Source organism: Rutilus rutilus (genome assembly GCF_951802725.1).
Source record: "Rutilus rutilus genome assembly, chromosome: 7".
NCBI classification, from domain to species: Eukaryota; Metazoa; Chordata; class Actinopteri; order Cypriniformes; family Leuciscidae; genus Rutilus; species Rutilus rutilus.
The window spans coordinates 9,573,745-9,596,413 of NC_140221.1; the positions used below are offsets into that span (position 1 = coordinate 9,573,745).

Genomic DNA, 22,669 nt, shown 5'->3' on the forward strand with positions numbered 1-22,669 from the left:
AGAACAAAACGAAAAGAGGTGATGGAAAAATTACATTTTACAATATAATAAATATTAACTCAGTATTATTATTATTTTTATTCATTTTTCATTTATTTGCTAAAAAAAAAAAATCAGTAAAACAGCAATATTGTTAAATATTACAACTTGAAATAACTTCTATTTAAAATATATTATAAAATGTAATTTTTTCCTGTGATGGCAAAGCTGAATTTTCAACAGCCATTACTCCAGTCTTAAGTGTCACATGGTCCTTCAAAAATCATTTTAATATGCTGATTTGTAAAAAAAAAAAGAAGAAAAAAAAAAAGATTGTATTGTCAATGTGCTACTGAATATTTTGTGGCAACTGTTACGCATTTTCAGAATTATTTTATGAATTGAAAGTTCAAAATAACAGCATTTATCTGAAAAAAAAATAATAATAATAAAAAAAAAAAAAAATTATATATATATATATATATATATATATATAGGCCTATATATATTTTTTTTTTTATTCTACACCTTACTATATATATAGTAAGGTTTATAAATGTTTACTGTCACTTTTGATCAATGTAATGCATCCTTTCTGAACTAAAGTTAAAAAATAAATGATATAAATAAACCCCACACTCTTGAATAGTGTAGTGTACATAGAGTACATAAAATCACATCATAATAATAATAATAATAATAAACTAGTTACAATATTCTCTGTTTTATTCATATTTATGGATTATTTTATCTCTCCTGCCATGACCTCACTGTGACTGGACAAGCAAGTTTCTAAAGAAAATTCATAAACTTTTTTTGCATCCTCTGGATGGGTTTTTATTTTTGGACAGAAGTTGAGTTCTGAAAGTTCCGTGTACAATGAAAACCTCGTGCAAAAACTAGATAAAGGAAAATTTGATTTCTCATGATATGCCTCCTTCAATAAACAGCTCTGCTGCAATCCACTCCCAGCTTAGGCATCCTCGCGCTATATTGCATTTTACTGTATGTGGCTTGACAGATAACAGAAGGTCCACACACAGAGAAATGGGGTTATATAACGTTCTTTATTGAGTTCCCTTCCATCAAGGGCAATGTGACCATATTCATATAAAACCCGAAGCACATTCTAAAGACACTCATTACATAGAATATGCTACTATACTGACTGCACTCTGAAGCTGAAGAATCGGACAGTCAACATCACAGGCAAAAAGCATTGCGTTGAGGGAGAGAGTTTAAGATGCCCTGTGATTAATGAGCTTCTTAATATACAGACGGCCTACGGAACCTGTGTGCAAGAGGCATGCAGATGCATTCATATAAAGGACAAAAGTTAAACATCTTTTTAAAAACAAAACAAAAAAAGAAAATGTGCAATATGGTCAATGGCACAGAATGGAGAAGCTTGCCTTCTGAAGATAAAAAGGGCCGTTTAGGAATGCCCATTCTCTTAAAACAGTTGATGGAAATTTGTTGTGGTCCCTTTAAGACGATAAGCACTTTGAGAGCAGTACGAGAGCACGCCACTGAAAGAATAGACATCGGCTAGTGCTTTATGGGGTCTTGGTTTAACAACAATCTGTGAACGACGGGGCACAGGAACACAGTATTCAAATGATAGTTGAAAGTTGCAGTAGTGATTCGGCCCTTTGTCATGCTGTGCGCATGCGCAGGTCAACTCGAGCTTAAAATCAGCACTAAGAGCAAACATGGTTCAGCCCATCAGAACAGATGACGCAAGTTAAATATAGACAACTGATGCATCAATACATCTATTTTTTTCTCTTAACCTATGATGCTTCATAAGATTGTTAGGTGAATAGTAAAACGCCATCTAAGTGTGTGACCCCAGGCTGAGGGTTAGCAAGTGAAGGGTTAGCAAGAGGGGCTCACCGGGCCTATTGCAGGGTAGGAACGAAGAGCAAGATGGTATGTTGTGAATAGCTGGAGAAAAAAAAAAAAAAACACTTAGAGAAGCCAAGCTTCTCTAAAACACTTCTCACTGATAGGGAACAGAACACATTGTTTCTCCATACACAGTCCAGTGGATGGTCTTGGATGTCAATAAATACAATGGAGGTCAGCTTGAGATGGGTCTTACGTTCAGCAAGAAGGTACTTTAGGCCAGAGAAAGAACTGTAGGAAGAGAATAAAAAGAAAAATCAAGGATCTGATATAAATCGAAGAGCAAACTGGTTTGATGTCATTTTAAACAAAACAAGGCCAAAAGGAAGTTTGTTTGGAGTTTAAAACAGCCAGACCAAAGCTCAATTTCCAGAAAAGTTTGCTTAAGTCATGACGTCATGGTTTGCGTGTCCAAACGCTTTCAGATACACTGGAGGGCTGCTTTATATAATTCTAATTGAAAGCGACACTGTTCTTTTATGTTTAATACCGTAAAGCTGCTTGCTTTAAAGCAATCTATTGTATGAAGTGCTACATACATAAACGTGATTTGACTGAAGTGCCGAATTGCAAAGCTTGTGAAAACATAACCACTTCACTATAATCTGGTGCTTTCTTAACTACTGATTTAGGTTGAATTTAAGAATGATAGTAGCTTTTAGGTTTGCATTTTTGATTGCACAACACTCAAGAGCAGCAGTTGTGGAACTCACCACTGATGGCCTCTTGAGCGAAATATTTGACATCCATATCTTGATCTGATGCCAGTTTCTCCAGCACCGGTTTCACATCAGTCTGCAGACAGCTGTAATCAAAACATCAGGGGAACATGATGCTAAAGTGAGTCAGTCACATTAAGAGAAATGTGAAGAGAATTTTTTTTTTTTTCTGGTCAAATGTGGATGATCACATACCTGCTGTCCAGCACAGGTCCAATCTTCTGAAGTGACTTGGCCACATTGAAGCGAACATTGGCTACCTGGTCGTTTGACATCTTTAAAACTACAGGGAGCATGTGTTTGGTGGTAATATCCTGTCCACACACCTCAGACAGAGCCTAGAAAAGACAGTTTCACACATCAGGGATCATGAGCTCTGTTCCCAAACTCCTGAAGTGAAGGCTTGATCCAAAAGATCCATTATAGATGTATTTTAGTCAATTTCCAAAAAAAAAAAACTAATTAACTTATATCTGTGGCCCAATATCTGTTGTATGCTTACAGAATCACACAGTTAGTTTAGCAACATGTTAACATCAAACTCTACACGAACAAATCAAGTTTCCCATGCGCTTTGTTTGAAGATCACCATTTGATTGTTTCGGCAATTTCTTCACTGTTTTCTCGCTTTTTGCTTGCGGGATTCTCTATAGAGCTCCGCCTACAGCTTCGGAATATATATTTGACAACACCGTCGCCAAAACTCGTTGGCAACTCTCCCCCTCCCATCTTCTACCTCTGGTCATGTGCATTTGTTTTCAAAGAAGCCGGCGAACGCACAGAGTCATGTCCACTGAGGTATGTATGATACACAGAAGGCTAGCATATAAATGTACGTGTGCAGTGGCTGCCGGCCCAAAGTTGCAAGGGTGGTTTTTCCGCTCACAGGCGCTAGAGGGAAGCGAGACGGCCACCACTCAACCCGAAAAAAGTCATATAACCATTCCAATGAATCCGAAGCTGTTCAGTTAAGGTAAATTAAGCTAAAAAAAACGGCATAGTTCCCCATTAAAGATGAATTTGACCGATAGACTTTTTTTTTTTTTTTTTACTACATATTACACAATAATATTGTTACTGTAAATTATATTGTCCACAATAATAGTCTATTTAAAATCTGAGTGCAACAACCCTGACTGATACCAAAGAAAAGTTTAGATAACAGACAAATATTTCATGGATGTAGCACCATTCTACAAAGAGAATAATTAAACTAAGACAGATTGTAATATATTTCAATGTTAAAACATACGGCAAACTGCGCTTTTCCAGCTAGTACATCAGCACCAACCCCATACATTCCTCTGTGACTTAGCAGCTGTTTGTTAAAGATCAGGTCTGACTCACATTAATGCAGAAGAGGGTAGTCATCCTGTGCAGGTAGTTGGGGTCATTAGCCATTCCCAGCACTTTGGGCACGATGGTGTTCTGTGCCCACTCGGCTCCAAACTTCTCCACCAGCTTCATCAGGTTACAGGTGGCTGCCTCTCTGATGGCATACACTAAAGATTACAGAGACTAAAGTGTTAGTCTACTGACAGACTCCAACACATTATAACGGCAGTTAAAACATTTCTATTACAAGCAAACGGAATTGCTAAAATAGCTTGATTTTCGAAGTCTCACATTTAACATTGTGTGGGACATTTGTGCCAGAGTTGAACACATTTTAACACTTTAAATGAAAAGGAAATTAACCTACCATGATCGACAAGCCAAGCCATGCACAGAGAATTGAGTTTCTCATCGAAGAACTCTACACCCTGGAACCACGAGAAGAAAAAAAAAAAAAAAAAAAAAAAAAAGATGCCTCATCAGTTAGATCAGCTTACAGGACCCAAAGCGCCTTTCCGTCAATAAGTTAATAGGATGATTTGTTAAAATGCTTTAAGAGAGACTGAAAAATAAGAACTGACCAACGGGCCAGTCTGATTTCAATTTCAGGATAAAGTATTCAGAGACACTGACGGTCAGGACTCACCAACTGTCCAGCAAGAAGGGGCATGTATTCGATAATTGCCAGCCGCACTCGCCATTTGGCATCTTCAGCCAGCTCAACAATAGCCGGAAGCAGAGACTGAGAGAGTTGGCGGATTCCAATCACCTCGTTCACACAGTCCAAGTTGGAGATGATGTTGAGGCGAACCTCTGGACACTACAGAAAGGACATGACAAAATTTGTAACATTCCAGAAAACATGCAAAAAAAATAACCAATACATTATATTGTATGTATATGTATATATATATATATATATAATATAATATAATATAATATAATATATATAATATATATATATATATATATATATATATATATATATATATATATATATATAAGCTAATTCAAAAAGAGTAAATACTATAATACAGGAGTGCAAACTCTTCAGGGTCTGCACGATTCCCTTCAAAGCAACAAACCAGCGCACCTTTATTCACCGCTTAGTGGCGGTTGTGTTGAAGTAAGCCAGAAATGCACAGGTGCTGCGCAACTCGGATATATTTAATATTCATATTGACTCATGAGTTATGTGTGCTAAATCTGCGCAGAAGTGTTGTCAAAAATACAGGTAATTCGATATGTATCGATACTGAAATATCTGAAACTGATCCAATACTCCTTTTCTAAATCTATTATGAGATAGATTATCTGTATGGTGGTATATATGGCAGTTTTCCCAGTGGTTTCGAAAATGGTATTGAACATCAATATTTTTCAAGGTATCGTATCGAAGTTGGAAATTCCAGTATAGTGACAACACTGCTGCGCAGTTTGCACAAACTTCGCCAGCAAATTGAGTGAACAATTTGTGAAACATAACCCACTAAATATAGTTCACATCGTCATCCACCACAGTTGATTTTTACCCGCATTTGACAGGTGTTATTTCAAACCCTGAAAAGATTCTTATGTTAACCCTACAAGATTCTTACGTTAAGGTATGTGTGCAGACCTCCCAGAGATGGCTCTCTATAGTTGTGGTCACTGTTCCCAGGAGAGTTGCACGTGCAAAGCCAGGAGGGGGGGGATTTTTTTTTTTTGGGACAACTCAGAAGGCGAGATTCTCATGATTTCTTGAGACCCTGGGTGTTTTCGACTTGAAGCAGCGCTGCACAGACCAATCGGTATGATATCAAAGTGCTTCGAATTGCTCTCTAAGTACTTTGATGTCATACACCGATTGGTCCGTGCAGCGCTGCTTCAAGTCGAAAACAGTGACCGGTCTGTGATCGGTCTCCTGTCCAAAGAATGTCCTAGCACCCACCCTCCTCCATTTTCAAATACTCATAGGATAAAGATGAATCAAAATAATGACCTATTTTCAGAATGGCGATAATAGTATATAAATAATACTAAAGATACAAACACTGATACTAGGGCTGCACGATTAATCACAATTAACATGAAATCGCGCTTATACCGATTTGGTTTTTTGCGAACATTTTTTTCATAATAAGCTTGTCAGTGACGGATGGCTCTGATATCAGTAGCAAATGAGTTTGAGTCACTTATTACGTGAATTTGAAAAAGCAACACAGGCCAAACATCTTTCCAAACATGAGAAGCATTTATGAACCTCTGCTCCAACAAAAGACAACATTTTAAATCGACAACGTTTCAATCTTCTGTTTATTCAGCTGCAGCGATTTCCTGGAATGACTTATGTTGTCTACTTCTGTGGGGTATATATGGCGTGTCTGCGTGAGCGCCATCTGGCTTTCAGATGGAGCAGCATTTACAACTGATCAGAGCTGTATTTCACTGACAAGCTGAGCATAAAATAAATCGCAGGCTTTGCCAAATCGCGTGCGGTTTCATTTCGATTAATCGTGCAGCCCTAACTGATACCATTTTCCAAATATGCTTTTTTTAATAACACACATGAAAGTGCAGATTTTATGTTTTACTTGTGTGTAATCAATTCAAAATGATTCACTAAATGGTTGGTCTGATTCATTAAACTGTTCGAATCAAGCAATTTGCTGTGCAATTACAACAGCATGTTGCAATATATGTTAAACTCTGCATGCACTCAGCAAGGATGTTAACCATTAAATGTCAGTGTATCATTTCACAAGCGTCAATTTATCACAACATACAGGTTGACAACTATGTGACATTTGTTTTTTACACAGCACTACTCCTGAACAACAGTGCAAGAACTAACACCAAGTAGGAAACTGTTTCCTGTTTTAAAACATGGATCAATGCAAGCTGCAGTCCAGGAGGTGGCTTTGTTCTATTTATTTCATGCAGTCTGTGTAACTGACAGATGTTCAAAGACTACTCCCATGCAACTTAAAGAAGAGCGATCGCAATACAGACAACAGCAAGCAACAAAAAGCCCCAGTAAAATAAAGAGACGAGACGTGAGATAGTGTGCCGCACTCATCCATTCATCTCTCACTTCAATGCTTTCTGCTTTCCACTAAAAGGCTAGCATTAGCAATGCCTCACCTCGACAGGATCAAAGTGAGCAGTTGCACAGAAGTATCATCTGTGACTGGAACATGACGCAAATTACCTTAGCCAGACCTGTGCTGGCTCTCTCTCTCTCACACACACACACACACACACACACACACACACACACACAAACACAGCAGGCTTACCTCATCTTTGAGCTGGGCCAGGAAAAGGGGAAGCAGGTGCTCAATGGTGTTGTCTTTGCCTAAGATGGTGGAGAGGCCCATAATGACTGACGCCAGTGCAGACTTCACATGCTGATTAGTGTCTGAGACAAGTTCCTGTTGACAGAGGTGCAACAACACAATGCCATCAATTGAAAAATGTTTTGAAACAACTCTCAATCACTTGTGATACTTGAGGGCTACATAAACTGAAATCTCAGTTTAAATCAAGCGTAAAATCACTAAATATCCAGCAAAAACAACTATTACATCACGTTACACACACACGTCTATAATCTATATATCTATATATCTATATCTATATCTATCTATATATGCACACACTAACATTCAAAATGGGTTCAATAAAATGTATTAAATAAAAATGGAAGATCTTGTTTAATGCAATAAAAAAAATATATAAAAATAATTACTATAAAAATAAATACTGCAAATAATAATTACAAACATGTTGAATGTTTCTATTGCAATGAAGGATGTCACAGCTCTCACCATGAGAGAGATTCTAATGTACCTCAGCTACACTAAAGGTTTGGAATAAAATGTGCTGTGCTGTCATGAATCTTGACATTTTTTGGATCTATGCTGTGGGAATATACAAAACAAATGGCACTCTCAAAAATACTTAAATTAGCTACCAAAACACCTGTCCAACAGCGGTTTGAATCTGCGCAAGACATTTTCAACAGAACAAGATGCATTTTACAATAAACACAAAGAAAAGTGATCTAGTGTTGTTACAGCCAGTAGGTCAGACTACACACAATGACACACTGTTAATCTGATCTTGTTTAAGTCTTAGATGCTTAAAGAACAGATGCTGACTCAAGAGTTATCTGCCAGTAACTGATCCAGGATTGGAACTACACACCAATTAAATGTGAAGAGCACTGGAACAACGAGGAACAAAGCGATCAGCCTGAAAAGTGATAGATTGCAGAGATGTTGTTGACCAGCATATGCAACAATTTCCCGCTAGGCAACTAAAACATGTCTTAAATTGTATGATTTCACTGACCTGTGATTGAGTTTGAGGCAAACAAAATCATTTAGTGCAGATATAATTTCATTGCCTTCTGAGCTTTACCCACTGTCACTTGGCTGAGAGTGCCCTCTGTTGCTTTCTCTCACATATGTACACGCAACATGAGAGAAACAGAGAGGCTTACACATACAGCGTAATGTGAATAGACGCGCTAGATCTAAATGCAGGCCTCGACAATAAGGAATCCCCGATGGCCAAGAGTTGACGGAACCATCGATAATTGGGCCAGTGCTGCCTCGTCACGGAAGATTATAATTTGCACGTGTTCTTAAGCATTGCCAATTTAAACAAAGCGCATGACGACACAAAGGAGAACTCAATTCTCACCCAAAAAGCGCACACCCAAAAAGCCGCGTTTCGTTTCCTAGTCTCTTTCACATCTTCTTGCGCTGGAACGGACAAATTCTAACAAAATGATGCAAAAATTCCTGTCTTGTAAACATAGAATCCTAGTAAACGTAGTCAGTAAACGGTTGAGAAAGAGAACGTGCATTATGTCTTAAAGTGTCTTGTGTTATTAAAGTTAATCAAGCAACTAAAGGCATAAAATCCATCACTGCTCTTGACTGAATTACTTTTGTAACTACCGGTATGCCTTTAAGGATTCATTTATATTTAATTTATACAGTGAAGAACATTTTTTTTTTTTTTACATTTGATAAGTTTTGATAATTTCTGTACATAATCTGTATAACTAAACTAGTGTTAGATCTACCTAAAGAACCTGAAAAGCACTGTATATTTCACTTATATATGTGTTCTATTGTTTATTTGTGATATTGTTTTTAGCTTGATTATTTGTTCTTAACCATTTCACACGTAAATTTAAAATATTCTGGTTGACCGCCCAGCTTGAGTTTTTCAAGGCAACCGTTATTTAGAATGTGTCACTTTATGGTTTCCATGCTGACGCATCATTGCTTGTCACGTGACACCGCAGCAACAACAGAGCTGAATGAATGATGATCTGCTTTTATGTCATTTTTCCTTTTTTATTCAAAATATTCACAAATTTGTTAGATATGGCATGAAATATCTGATATTCCGATTGTCAAATATATGCAAGTGGAAGTGTTTTGTTGTTTAAACACCTTTATAACGATCGCATTAGTTGAGCTGTATGCACGATGGGTGCCGCCATCTTAGTTTGTGCCGCAGACGCAGTTCAGAGAATCGGATCTGCTGGATTTACAACACGTGAATTTATCCACTTCTCCCAAAATACATAAAAGTAAGTGGCAGGTGAACTGGGAGAAGAATAGAGTAAACTTTAAAGTTACTTACACAATGTGTATCTGATATGAATAAAACTAATTATAATGGAAAGGATTATTATTGCCTCTTCCTTTGACATCAGTGTGTATTTTACAAACTCTAAATGTATTGTTTTTTAGTACTTATATGTCTGAAACCTACTATAAACATTATGTGGTTGAAAACACTGAAAAGTTGTGATATATGACAGCTCTGAGCGCGCCTGTCTCTGGCTCAGCGCCAGCCAACTCGCGAAAGCACATTTGAATTTAGCAGTTGATCACGTCATGCACTGACCGTTCTAATCACACCGGTGTGATCCTATGCTCCAGGGACCAGCCTAGACTGATCACACCGGTGTGATCGTACGTGTGAAAGGGTTAAGACTGTTTATTTGTCTTTAATATTGTATGAAATTCATATTTTATATGTATCTAGACCTATCTACTTTTTCATTTTGCATTGTTCTTGCATTCCATGTAATAAGTCTGGCGAATAAAATAAATGTACTAGCCAAAGTCGACTGAAGCATTTTACCTTAACACAGGGAAGAATGTGTGACATGATGATAGTCTCTCTGCTGTCCTCTGGCAAATTTTCACAGAATTCTGATGATATGAAAAATAAACCATTAGGGTCATCACAATAAACAAATTTCAATAGGCAATACTAGTAAAATTTCATAATTTTCAGAGAAAGACCCACTTAAGAGTAACTTTACAAACAAACTGCAGACAAGATGGGACTTTTAAGTCATCTGCAGTCTTTGAACAGTTTGCTAAAATACCAGCTACAAACAAACGCAATGCTGATTATATTACAAAAATAGTTATATATTGTATTCTTTATGAGAAGAACTAAACCCATTAAAGCTGAAAGAAATAGAGGCAAATTTCAGCCAATTAAAAATGTGATATTTAATGAAGAAAAAAAGAAAAAAATCTGAAATTTGCTGATTCATTTAATGCATTTAACCTCATTAGGATTCATGACTAATGAGAGATGTATATGAGGCCAAGGTTATTTGTATAGCGACACAGACAGCTTATAACTTATTTTCCATTTAAATCTATTAGCCAAATTAATAGCAGAGGCATTCAACTTCAGGATCACGCATTACATGGCTGCTCTGATGCCTCTCTCTCACCTTTGACTTTGTTTGCAGCAGCAGCACGAACCTCAGCCTCACAGTCTTTCAGAAGGTTCTGGAAGGCTGGCACTAGGTCATTCTTTGTGATTTCTGGACCCACAGCTTTCTGCAACTGTAAATTCACAGAGACAAGAATGTCATTTCATATTTCCATTTTTCTGTAGCACCTCAGCGTTTCCTGCAGACTGAAGGACAAAGGCACTTCCGTGGCACGCTAGGATACAATCAAGTCTATTCTAGCACTGTGTGTGAGATGAGGTACATAACTCAGTTCTAAAGCAGGTCAAAATCCCTGTTCATTGCTTTTTATACCAAGTCTATTTCTGGGAATTTATATGACTGCATTCAACATTTCTTTTCCAGTAAAATCTGACATTTCAAGTGGCTCAGGATAATCCAAAATCATCCAATAACATGACAAAATAATATGGAACTGCATTTAGGTCAAGTTGCACAACAATACACAATAATGAGTATCAGAGCAGGATTATAGAGACTGGTGAACTGTTATGAGGTGTCATCCTGAAACTGTGGAACCAGCTGTTGAACCTTAGCACTGATGCATACTAGGGAAAAGGTTTCCAGGAAGCTTATATAACATTAGCAATATAAAACAAAGTAAAAAAGGTGCACAAACACAGATCATATAACAATGATTGCTACATCACTATTCAATGGTAGAGCTCTGCCACTGCTGAATCAACGTTAATTTATGAACCTCACAAGATTTAATGTTTTGAATCAGTCTAACGATCAAAGTGGTTACTCCATTTATATCGGACTCACTAAAGTCAAGCTCACAATAAAAGATTGAAGCTTGTCACTTCTGATGTATCAGTCTGCACCAAGAATTAGCTGATTGCAGTTTGTTCACATTGCACTTGTAAGGGGCACACAAATTAGTCGCAGTCGCTTCAACAGATTGCAGATTTGTTTGAAACTGCTCCCATAGAGTAAGAGAGCAGCAAGAAACTTCAGACAAATTAAAACTATATTAATCCAAAGTTTGGGGTCAGCAAAAAAAAAATTTATTCAGCAAGGATGCATTAAATTTATCACACGTGGCAGTAACGAAAGATTGCCATTTCAAATAAATGCAGTTCTTTTGAACTGGAAAAATGATCAGTTTCCACAAAAATATTGAGCCACAGAACCATTTTCATCTGTGATGGCAATTCACATATGAATTGAGATTCTATTAATAACGTGATGTTGTCGGAACAAAGGCAGCGGCAGTCCAGCACCCGGACAGTTTACAGGGAAGCATATGAATGAAGCTTACTCGACAACAACAGTACATATCAATATCTTAACAAATAGAAAATAGTCTTAACCGTTACCGGCAGACGTCAAGCTTTTCTTGTGATCTTGCCACCTCTGTGTACAGGTACTTTTTACACAGGCGTTTGTGGTAATGAACAATACAAGCTTGTAAAAGCGAATGAACACATCCTGTATCTGAGGCTAAGTCACTAAATATTGAGAATGCAACAGCTTGTATTATGTTTTTCTATTTTCCAAGCGATCAGCCACTGATTGGAACTAGCTGATAATCCCTTCTCAACTTGACGCTCAACTTAAACCGATGACATTTTAATTCAGATATCACAAAAAAAAGCAAAACAAGCCCTCTAAAAACATAATATAATAAGCAGACATGGCAAAACAGTTCCAGGGGAACAAATATAAACAATATAACTAGTATTTTACCCACATTTTATTAAATTAAAAACAGGAATTTATTATGAATAAAATGGTTAAATATAAAATATATAGATATTATAAATTGATTGATAAAATAAAACATGACGTAACACTTTACAATAAGGGTTTATTTGTTAACATTAATGTATTAACTAACATGAACTAACCATGAGCAATACAATTGTTACTGTATTTGTTCATCTTTGTTAACGTGAGTTAATAAAAACCCAGCTGTACATTGCTTGTTCATGTTACTTCGCAGTGCATTACCTAATGTTAACACACAAAACTTTTGATTTGAATGTATTAGTAAATGTTGAAATTAACATTAACAAAGATTAATAAATGCTGTAGACGTGCAGTTCATTAGTTCATGTTAACTAAACTAATGAAACCTTATTGTAAAGTGTTTAAAGTGTAATTTAATTTCCTTTATTTTTCCAGTTAAATTTTAATTTGAGCTAAAATAATTATTATAATAAAATTCAGTTTAAAATCAAATCTATCCATTTAATTGAATTGAAATTCGATTCAGAATCGTGACCCCAAAAATCTATTTGAATCGAATCGTGAGATTCCAAAAGATTCCCACCCCTATAAATCAGCATATTAGAATTATTTCTGAAGGATCATGTGACACTGAAGACTGGAGTCATGATGCTGAAAATACAGCTTTGCCATCAAAGGAATAAATGACATATTAAAATATATTAAAATAGAAAACAGTTATATTAAATTGCAATAATATTTCACAATAATATGCAGCCTTGGCGAGCATAAGAAATTTCTTTCAAAAACATCTTACTGACCCCAAACATTTGAACGGTAGTGTAGTTATGATCGTGTGGAGAATTATGAACCATTTGGGGTGGGAGCTGTCCCACTGCGTGCAAACAGAACTTTGCGGTAGACACTTAGATTTTCCAATAAAATGTAATTGCACATAGTTAACTACATATAATTATGCTTACATCTGAGAATTTGTCTGCAACCATGTAGCGAACCCTCCAGGACTTGTCCTCTGCTGCCTGGCGCAGGGTGGGCATCACCAGAGCTTCCAGATCCTCTTGAGGCAACAGAGTGGCAATGCTGACGCCAGCCTCCACGGCCAGGAGACGAACAGAGTCCTACAGTGATGTAAATGTTTGCATTCAGATGTCAGAAGAAAACACTTTGATATTTACCATACTATTCTGCTGGAGCACTGAGTTACATAAACACAGTGAAAACCTTTCAAGACTGTATTGGTCTTGTCATGCAACGTGTGCTCAAAACCTTTAGCTGTGGTTTGTGGTTTTAGCTGTGGTTTAATTAGTGTGTGTACATTTTAGTTAGTATTACTGAAACCAGACCTGCTCATCAGATGCCAATGCAGTGAAGAGGGAAATTATGTCACTCTTAACATACTCCAGCTCCAACACTTTGGCAAATTCACCCAGCTTGGAGGCAGCTGCACGGCGCACCATGGGAGTGTCATCAGAACACAGGGTGCGGAAGTGCCTGAGGAGAGACGGTACATGTGGTAACATGTGTCCAATTAAATGGAAAATGAAGACGATGAGGTAGTCATTTTCCTTTCCACTTTGGTTATTTTAACATTAACACTACTATAACTATAATTACACTTAGTCTAAATGGCTATTCATTCCCAGAGTGAATAACCATCACAATAAACCATAAATTGTACCCAGACAGACCAGGGACAAAAATTTGTCTGATGACAAAATGCGTTATAGGTTCTGTAAAAAAAAAACTATCAAAAAGATTGGTTCTGGAGCCCTGTTTTACAGTTGCTGATATTGTCGATACAAGAGAAGCAAGAGAAAGAAGTGATGTGACAAGACTGAACGCATTTAATATGCATTTATTGTGGGGTGACTTAAAAACTGGTTTAGGGATGCACCAATACCATTTTTCATAACTAATCCAATTACGATACCGAGTTTTGGGCCGAGTGCTGTTTTTTACTTCTGTGTGTGTGTGGAACTGATGATCACTATTTTGATGATCACAGTCCACTAAATACACACTACTTCATTATAACAAATGAATAAAAATACATTATCATAACCTATAACAAAAAAACATTGCAAACTTGGTGAATGGACAATTAAGCATCAAATTCTAGGAAAAATCTTGGGTACACTGTTATTTATAAAACCTTAACATTTAGTGGAAAAATATCATTTGTTGGGGCAATTGCAATTTGGTTAATTGCAGCATTGGAGTCTATACTGATACTGATACTGAATATCGGATCGGTGCATACCTAGTCTGGTTCATATTTTAATCCAATCAAAAAAACAATTATTTTTATAGTAAATTATTCCTGTTTTAGGATCATTTTTTCATTGTCAGATAATTTACATGACGATTAAGCACATTTTCATCCCAAATTCTCATCACTAATGCAAAAACAGAACTTAATACATTTAAATGGCAGTATCTCTTGCACTGCCTTTTGTAATTTATGCTGATTCTCACCGTAAAAGTAATAAGAATTACTACATGTATTCAGCAAAAATTAAAGGTTACAAAGGCACATGAATGTAAAACAAATGGTGTGCACGGAAAAATCATTCATAAATGATGTAGGGCTGCATCTAACGATTATTTTTGTTGTCGATTAATCCATCGATTATTTCCTTCGATTAGTCGACTAATCTAACGATTATTTTTCCGATGAATCTAATGATTAGCAAACATTGGCAAACTTTCCAATAAATAATAAGTACACCAATATATCAGCTGTATTTTGAAGAGGGTAGTGCATCTGTATATTATTTTAACATGAAATCTATGAATGATGACAAAAAAAAATATTTCAGAAAGGGTAATTGTCATTTTATTATGAAATATGCGAACAGGAAGCATTTTAAACTTTATTTTTAACTAATGGTACTATTTCATAAAATGTAAAATACAGTCACAGGACTATTTAGGAAATGTGTTTACTATATTAATTACCATAGTGGGAGTATGATTTACTCAATTAACTTGTCCATTACCTTGTCCGAAAATGCACTTGTGTTTATCTGCAAAAAGGTTCACATACACTAGATTGCAGCCTAGGCTACTGTTAATGTAAATATATCGTTATTCGTTTGTTTTTAAAGTCTACATTAGAGACCTGCGCGGGACGGATTTCTCCCTTAATAATTCCTAAAAAGCTGACATCTCAGTTCATCACGATATCACAAATCTCTGTTATTATCAATCAAACTGGCTGCACAATGAATCTGTCATAATATCTACACTTTGTTTGCTATAATCAGTTGATTTGCCAGTAGGCCTATGCAGAATTCAGCACTGAACAAAAAGTCAATTTTGAGCGGTGAGGGGATTCAATCTTAAATGCATCCGATTGGCCATTGCGTTCAAGAAATCAACACATATGTATGTAGAATAGAATGACTGCTGCACTTGACAGGGCGCATATATAAGTACGAGAGAGAGTCCCGGCCGCGCACTCTCACGTCTTCAAACAACACGAGCGCTGTCTTGCTCTCTCTCCCTCGCGCATATTAATCAAAATCATTTGACACGATAGAAAAAGGGCGGAAGACAAAAGTTTCACGTGGAGCATTCTGAGATTTTTTTTCTCCTGAATAACCGCGGAGTGTGAATTGTGCTAAAAAATAAACTGCAGGGATAATCACACAACACGTGCCGTAGGCTACACGTCCACTAATAACACGTCCGATTCGCAAACTAATGACTCATTTGAACCGATTCACTTCAATGAATGGTTAAAACAACTGATCTGTCCAACACTGAACTCACGAGACGTCTGAATCGTGTAACAAATCAGTAACACTTTACAATAATGTTACATTTATTAAATTCTAGTTAACTACATTAATTAACATGTACTATTAATCAACTGCACTGTTAATTTGTTAACCATTGTTAATGTTAATTTTAACATTTAGGCTACTAATAGCCTACATTATTGATTTTTTTTTTATTTGTTAACATAGTTAAATGCACTGTGAAGTAATATGAACGAACAATGAACAGCTGTATTTTTATTAACTAAGATTAACAAAGATTAATACAGCATATTAATAGCAATAGAGTGCCAAGTGCCAAGCAAAAAATGCAGGGACAGGTGTGTGGCAAACAAATCAGGTTTGATTATTAAGGCTTTTAATCGGCAGGATGCTGCTGGTCGTTCCGCTCTATTGGCAGAGCTAATTATATGTCAAATATAACACCGCATACACCATCGCCAAAGAAGAGCTTGCCTTCACTAAATTTAAACCTATGTTGCAGCTCATGGAAAAAGAACGGAGTTGCGATTAACATGACGTACGCAAATGACAAATCATGTGCCAATATCATCGGGGTGAGCCAGAAGACCAAATTTCAAATCTTGGCCAAAGGATGTGTAAAGCCCTAGTGAAATTAAATCTGTTAATATATAATTTGTAGTTGTGGTGCTCCTTAATTTTTGGTGGGTGCTCCTACATTTTTGCTGGTGCTCCTAACTTTTTGAAGTTGGGAGCACCAGTGCTACCAAGTAAAAAACTTAATTTCGAGCCCTGCCCACACAACATGACTGTCACTCGCGTAAACAAACACTAAATCATCTGAGATTTCGAACATTTGTCTGCAATTTCCACAAAACAGTTGGCAAGTGAAAATTCGACCGAAAATCGTGCAGCGTGGACCCGGCATAAGTACAATCTGTATTGAGTTTTGTACTGAGTTTTTTTTGTAAAGGATGCTCTATGTGTGAACAATCCTGAATTAACTAGATCAATGTTTCCAAACTGAAAAAAAGTAGGATTACAGTAAAACACTCCTCACAAATATGTTGAACTTACTGGCGGATCTCAGCTTTGACTGTACTGGAAACTCGTGGGTAGCAGACACTGAAGAGACCACAGGCAGAGGTACGTGACGTGAACCAGTCACCACTGGCCAAACGCTTTACCAGAGGCTCAAAGTGCACTTCCAGGTCCACTGGAGAGTGCTCATGGGAGATCTTCCGCAGGGACTCCACTGCTTTGTCTCGCACCACAGTCTCTTCAACCGTAGCCAGACTCTCCAAAGGGGGCTGAAAAAACCCAAGACGCAAGTAAGAAAAGTCACAAGCAAACAAATTTCAATTCAGTTTGTCACAGTTAAATTATTTTATCTAATCAATTTTCTAAGTCATAAAGCTTACAAGGAGACAGTGCACATATTCAGGGCCTCCAACCAGCAGGGTGAAGTTCCCCAGTTGTTCAGCAAGGGCAAGCAGAACTTCATCCTCATCATAGATGGTATCTGATCAATCATAAAATGAGAAATTTGGAAGTTATGTACAAGAAGCATTCATGAGTGAAATAGTTTACAACACCTAAAATAAAAATGTTATAGTAATTTTTGACAAGGAAATAAACCAGCAGTCATCAAAAAACCTTACCTGTGAGGAAAGGTAGAAGTTCAGTGCGTGTCCTTTCGACCCCCAAAGCTAAGGCGATGGTGGACAGTTTCTTAATACTGTTCAATCGTAACTATAAGTAAAAAGAAAAAAGAAAAAAAGACCAGAAACCTGTTAAGAAGATAGTCTACTCTAAATATATTCGATGGTGAAACAGCTGACCTGCTGAGGGACCAAACAAACTACCGGTCTTCTCTAAAATAATGGCTTGATAGATGACAGACTAAGGAATAATGACACTGAGACCAAAAACACTAAACTTTTTAATTCCTTACTTGATTTTTTTTGTCCTGAATCTTTATAATACGAGGAAATGAGCTAACCTATTGGTGACGTTAACTGAAAACCAGTACTTTAATGTATTTTAACATTACGCACAAAATGTGCAATACATATTCCACGTTTAATGAATACTAAAAAGTGAACTAATAAGTTTGATATGTCATCAAGTAGTGTCTTAATCACTGAATTATAGTCTCTTGAAAATGACAAACTGTGAAAGTGTTCAAATGCCAACCAATTAAACAGTCGTGTCAGACGTATTCTCTAAAACCTTTACCGTGCTTTAAAATGTCTTGTACTAAAATTATGGGATTCTCTATTAAGCTAGTCAATGACATAACAGGTAAATCACAGAACAGCTAGCCGTGTTAGCAATCACACAAACTTTTCTGCGTCACACTTTATTTACAAACGAAACTGGGTAGCAGTAATTTTACACAGATGAAATAATACATTTGGTTGTGCTAAATGACATACTTTATGTATGACAGCTTTAGCTGTCAGTCAATTTGATATATAATATTGTAGTGTCTTAATTCCTGAATTATCTTCTCGTTACTAGCCAGTAGGCTAAACTAGGACAGGCCATCTTACCGGTTGCTTAGCTATTCGTGTCAAGTCAGACGTACGCGTTCGAGTGTATTTCTAGAAGTAGAAATTGGTGTAAATCTACTTATTTTGTTTACCTGAACATCTTCATTTCTTAATTCGTCAATTAACACTGCAATAGGGTAAAGAGAGTCGTCGCTGTCTGCTCCCGCCATCTTGGATGCTAAACGCTGTTTAGCTAGTTCCTGCTACGGGGTTTCTCACTGATGCCTGTGCACGAGCCCAGCCCAGTACACTAAACAGCGCACGCACGAGCTCGAGATGCGCGCACCCCAGTGTTGCATACATACAACTGTTAATATTTACATTTAATTTTTTTTTTTTTTAAATGTTGCATATTTATTCATCCAATATATTTTGAGACAAAACTTGCTTTTCAGTTTTATTGTAGGCTATTAAATGAAATGTAAGGTGAAGGCTATTCTATTAGAATTAGAAAAAACTCCACTGGTGTAAAAAAAAAAAAAAAAGGCATAGGAGACGCAGAATATATGAAGAATAAGAATAACTATATCAATTGTTGTCTATAATTGTGAGGAAATAGATTTGTTATGAAATAGGTATATTTTATGTTCCGATCTCCATGAAGATATTTTGCGAAATATGCTTTTACTATTGCCAAGATATAGCCTACATGATTTGCTGAAAGATGAATAATACAGGAGTTCTTATGAAATATTCCAGAAATGATTAAGAATGATTGATGCACCATCTGCTGAAATGGTTCTTTTTTTAATAATTAGGCTATGTAGGCTAGCCTATTTAAATGTTAGGATACATAAAATATCTCGCCATATCAAAAGCATCTAGGCTACATTTGGGGACAAATTCTATCACTAATGACTAAAGCCCATGTGGAACTTCTGTCCCAGGAGTATAAGGATCTTTTAACTTCATTAATATTTTTTTGACCATTTTTATTTACAGGAATATTGTTGAAAATCATGTTGAAGAAGCATTACTCATTTCATTTGTTTCATATAATGGAATAGCATACTACTCTACTTTTACTATTCTGCCATAAATAGTATGCAGTGTTCGTGGTGTACTCAGTATCCACATTTAATGCACAAAGAATATCTAGATGAGTCTTTACATTTGCTAAAGCATTCAGGATGCTTCCGAAATCATATACTCTCTTGAGTAGGTATTTTGAATAAGTAATTACTCTGTGACCGCTAAAAAAGTATTAATGTAATCCATACATACTACATTCACCTTGTTGTCATTATCATGTGACCTACCAGCATCAGTTGCATCACTTCACAATCACTGCCATCCTCTCCCATGGCCTCATGGGATAGTAAAATGTCCATCTTATGCACACTTCAGAATCTCACTGGAAGTAGTAGGTCATCCAGGTATTTTTGTCTACGTTTATGAGTAGCCTACTGTGAATTTGGACATACTTTTGTCACATATCAGTACAGCCAACTGATACTGTATCCCACAATGCACTTCACAAAACTTGACCTTTCTTTTCTAGACCTTTCTTGTTATTTTTTTAAAATAAAAACTATACCATTAAAACAACATTAACTGAAATAAAACAAAATATAAAAAACTTATTTTATTTCAGTTGCCAATGAAACATTTCTCATTTTCAAAGTGTAAGTGCTTAATTAACTAAAAACTAAAACTTAATTTAGACATATTAAACACACACAACAAAATTACTAAAACTTTACCTTTTAGTACAAATTTCATTTACTTGAAATGAAAATAAAAAATAAAATCTAAATCCAAATATTAACAAAAACTATAACAGTATGCCATTAATATAACAATGTTTCTCATAATCAGATTAATTTACATAGTTGTACAGAAACTTGGATGAAAATTAATCAAATTTCCAAGAGCAATATTGTGAGAGCCGTCTGGAATGTTTATTGCTGCAAAAGATAGTTTGCTTGTATTCCATACATATTAGAGCTTTTATTACCAAGCTGTTAGTTACACCACAAACAAACAACAAAACATCATATCACATTAATTATAGATACTTTAAATGTGCATGACAATACTTACATGCATCATTTAAAAACTTGATCACCAAATAAACAATAAGACAAGATAAAATGATAATCAAACCCATTGCAGAAGTAACACGGTCATGAGAACTGAGAACATGTTTATTTAATATGCGCAGAAAAATGTCTTGTATGATTAAATGGGCCTGTGTCTGTACCATCTGTTCTGCATTCAGTTGCTAATTTGTGTTCAGTTAAAACACACTGGCATCCATTATTCATACTGGGCCTGCTTTTGTTAGTTTGTGTTTAGAAAAAGGATGCTGTTCATCTTCATAAGCATTGATCCAGCTCACCCTATTAAGGTGACTTGAGATCAAGCTTGTAGTTTCTTTTGTTGTTGTGCAGGTTTGGAAAGGGAACTCAGACCACCATCACCATGACATCAGTTTGGAGCCCTGGATGCACGACGCGTTTTCAAGCAACGATCTTAGCAAGAAGCTGCTTCTCAAAATAGCATTTTTATGAGCAAGGGCAGAGCCACAGAGAATAAAAACAGCTTACGGTTTTAAAAGGCTGAGTAATTCCTGGTTTTGACGTGTCGTCTGCCGTCAGACAGCGACAGGTGGCTGATCCTGCCAGGATGAAGCAGCAAATGGTCAGGAGGACAACACACTTACCTGCTTTCATCATATCTGATTCTTTGCAGATGGTGGATCACTGACCTAAATGTGGACTTGACACTTAATGAGTGGAACAGACGTGCTTATGCCAGTGTGATACAGTTTTGTGCCCAGACTAATATAGATCAAATAAGCCATATACATGGATGGCATTTTAAACAAACATTCTACGCTAAATACCATTAATTACCAAAAATATCAAATTAATGAAATTAAAATAGATATGAATTTAATATCTGACTTTTATAATATTCTAAATCTATATAAAATGTAAAAAATGAATGCATCTGTATGTTACAGAAACTCTTGTTTTAGCGACACCGGTGGCTGTTAAGTGAACTGCAGCCAGAAACGAATCGCTCGTGCAAAAGTACAAGAGACTGAACGTGATTCAAGGCATCAATATACTCATGGCAAAGTTCTTTTCCATTCTTCGCTTAGAAATAAAAAGGTGAAAATACCTTTGCAGTGAACATCCCGGCGCTGTTTCTGAGAGCGACGGTAGAGGATTCTGTAATATGCTGCGTGCTTTTCCTCTCAATAACAAACACACAAAACAAAAATGTCAGAGGTGAGAAAGAGGCAGTTAAGAAAGCATTACCGGCATCATGTCTACAGATGAGGTAGGCTAGTAAAAATGATAGTTTGATTTTAAAGTTTAGACTATAGACTAGGCCATATCTGGCTATGAGAGACAGTGAATTAAACCCTTTTCTTTGCATGACACATTGACATTACGCTTACAGTAGACCTACAGAACAGCTCTTTCGGCATTATCCTGAATGTAAATATTGTAAGCATTCATTTCATGTCTTAACTGAGGCTCTCAGTCCACGTGAAACCATCACATCCTTTGTATTTAAACCGTCCAAACCCTTCACCTAAAAATCAGTACATAAACAACCTAGGAAGTCGGGGAAGGTCTATTTTTTTTTAGTTTCGTTACAAGCTGTTCACACATTAGCAATGCAAAAAATAGCAGCAGCTCAACCAGGCCTCATCTTTTTTGCAGCCTATTCCATAGGCGGGGATTGCTTAAGTTAAATGAGTAACATTGTGACTTAATAAGATCCGGAAAAATCGCACTGTAGTCCAAACGAGTCGTTCATTGTAGTTCTTGCAAATTAAATTCTGTTAAATAAAATATCTCCCTTTGGAGTGGACTTTGAGCTTTGTAACCTTGCAGATCTTTTTTAAGCTCCAAACAGCAGCATTACACACTAACTAAAGCTGAAAAAAATGATCTTTTAAAGAATTATTATTTAGACTTTTCCAGGCCTGGA

The 22,669-nt window shown here is 36.4% G+C and overlaps 1 protein-coding gene and 1 long non-coding RNA gene across 2 annotated transcripts; both read right to left on the reverse strand.

The window, feature by feature from the left end:
* Positions 1 to 1,027: 1,027 nt before the first annotated feature.
* ppp2r1ba (protein phosphatase 2, regulatory subunit A, beta a) lies at positions 1,028 to 19,017 on the reverse strand. The gene is made up of 15 exons (XM_084414292.1): positions 18,811 to 19,017; positions 17,825 to 17,915; positions 17,585 to 17,685; positions 17,241 to 17,473; positions 13,764 to 13,911; positions 13,383 to 13,538; positions 10,705 to 10,819; positions 10,095 to 10,165; positions 7,220 to 7,354; positions 4,588 to 4,761; positions 4,309 to 4,369; positions 3,954 to 4,108; positions 2,802 to 2,944; positions 2,601 to 2,692; positions 1,028 to 2,118 (listed from the first exon to the last, which is right to left on the reverse strand). The coding sequence occupies exons 1-15, from the start codon at positions 18,886 to 18,888 to the stop codon at positions 2,102 to 2,104; spliced, it is 1,770 nt and encodes a 589-aa protein (XP_084270418.1). The 5' UTR covers positions 18,889 to 19,017; the 3' UTR covers positions 1,028 to 2,101.
* A 1,588-nt stretch (positions 19,018 to 20,605) lies between these two features.
* Positions 20,606 to 22,001, reverse strand: LOC311294277. The gene is made up of 3 exons (XR_014628031.1): positions 21,848 to 22,001; positions 21,268 to 21,338; positions 20,606 to 21,161 (listed from the first exon to the last, which is right to left on the reverse strand). It is a non-coding gene; the product is annotated as an uncharacterized lncRNA (long non-coding RNA).
* Positions 22,002 to 22,669: the final 668 nt, after the last annotated feature.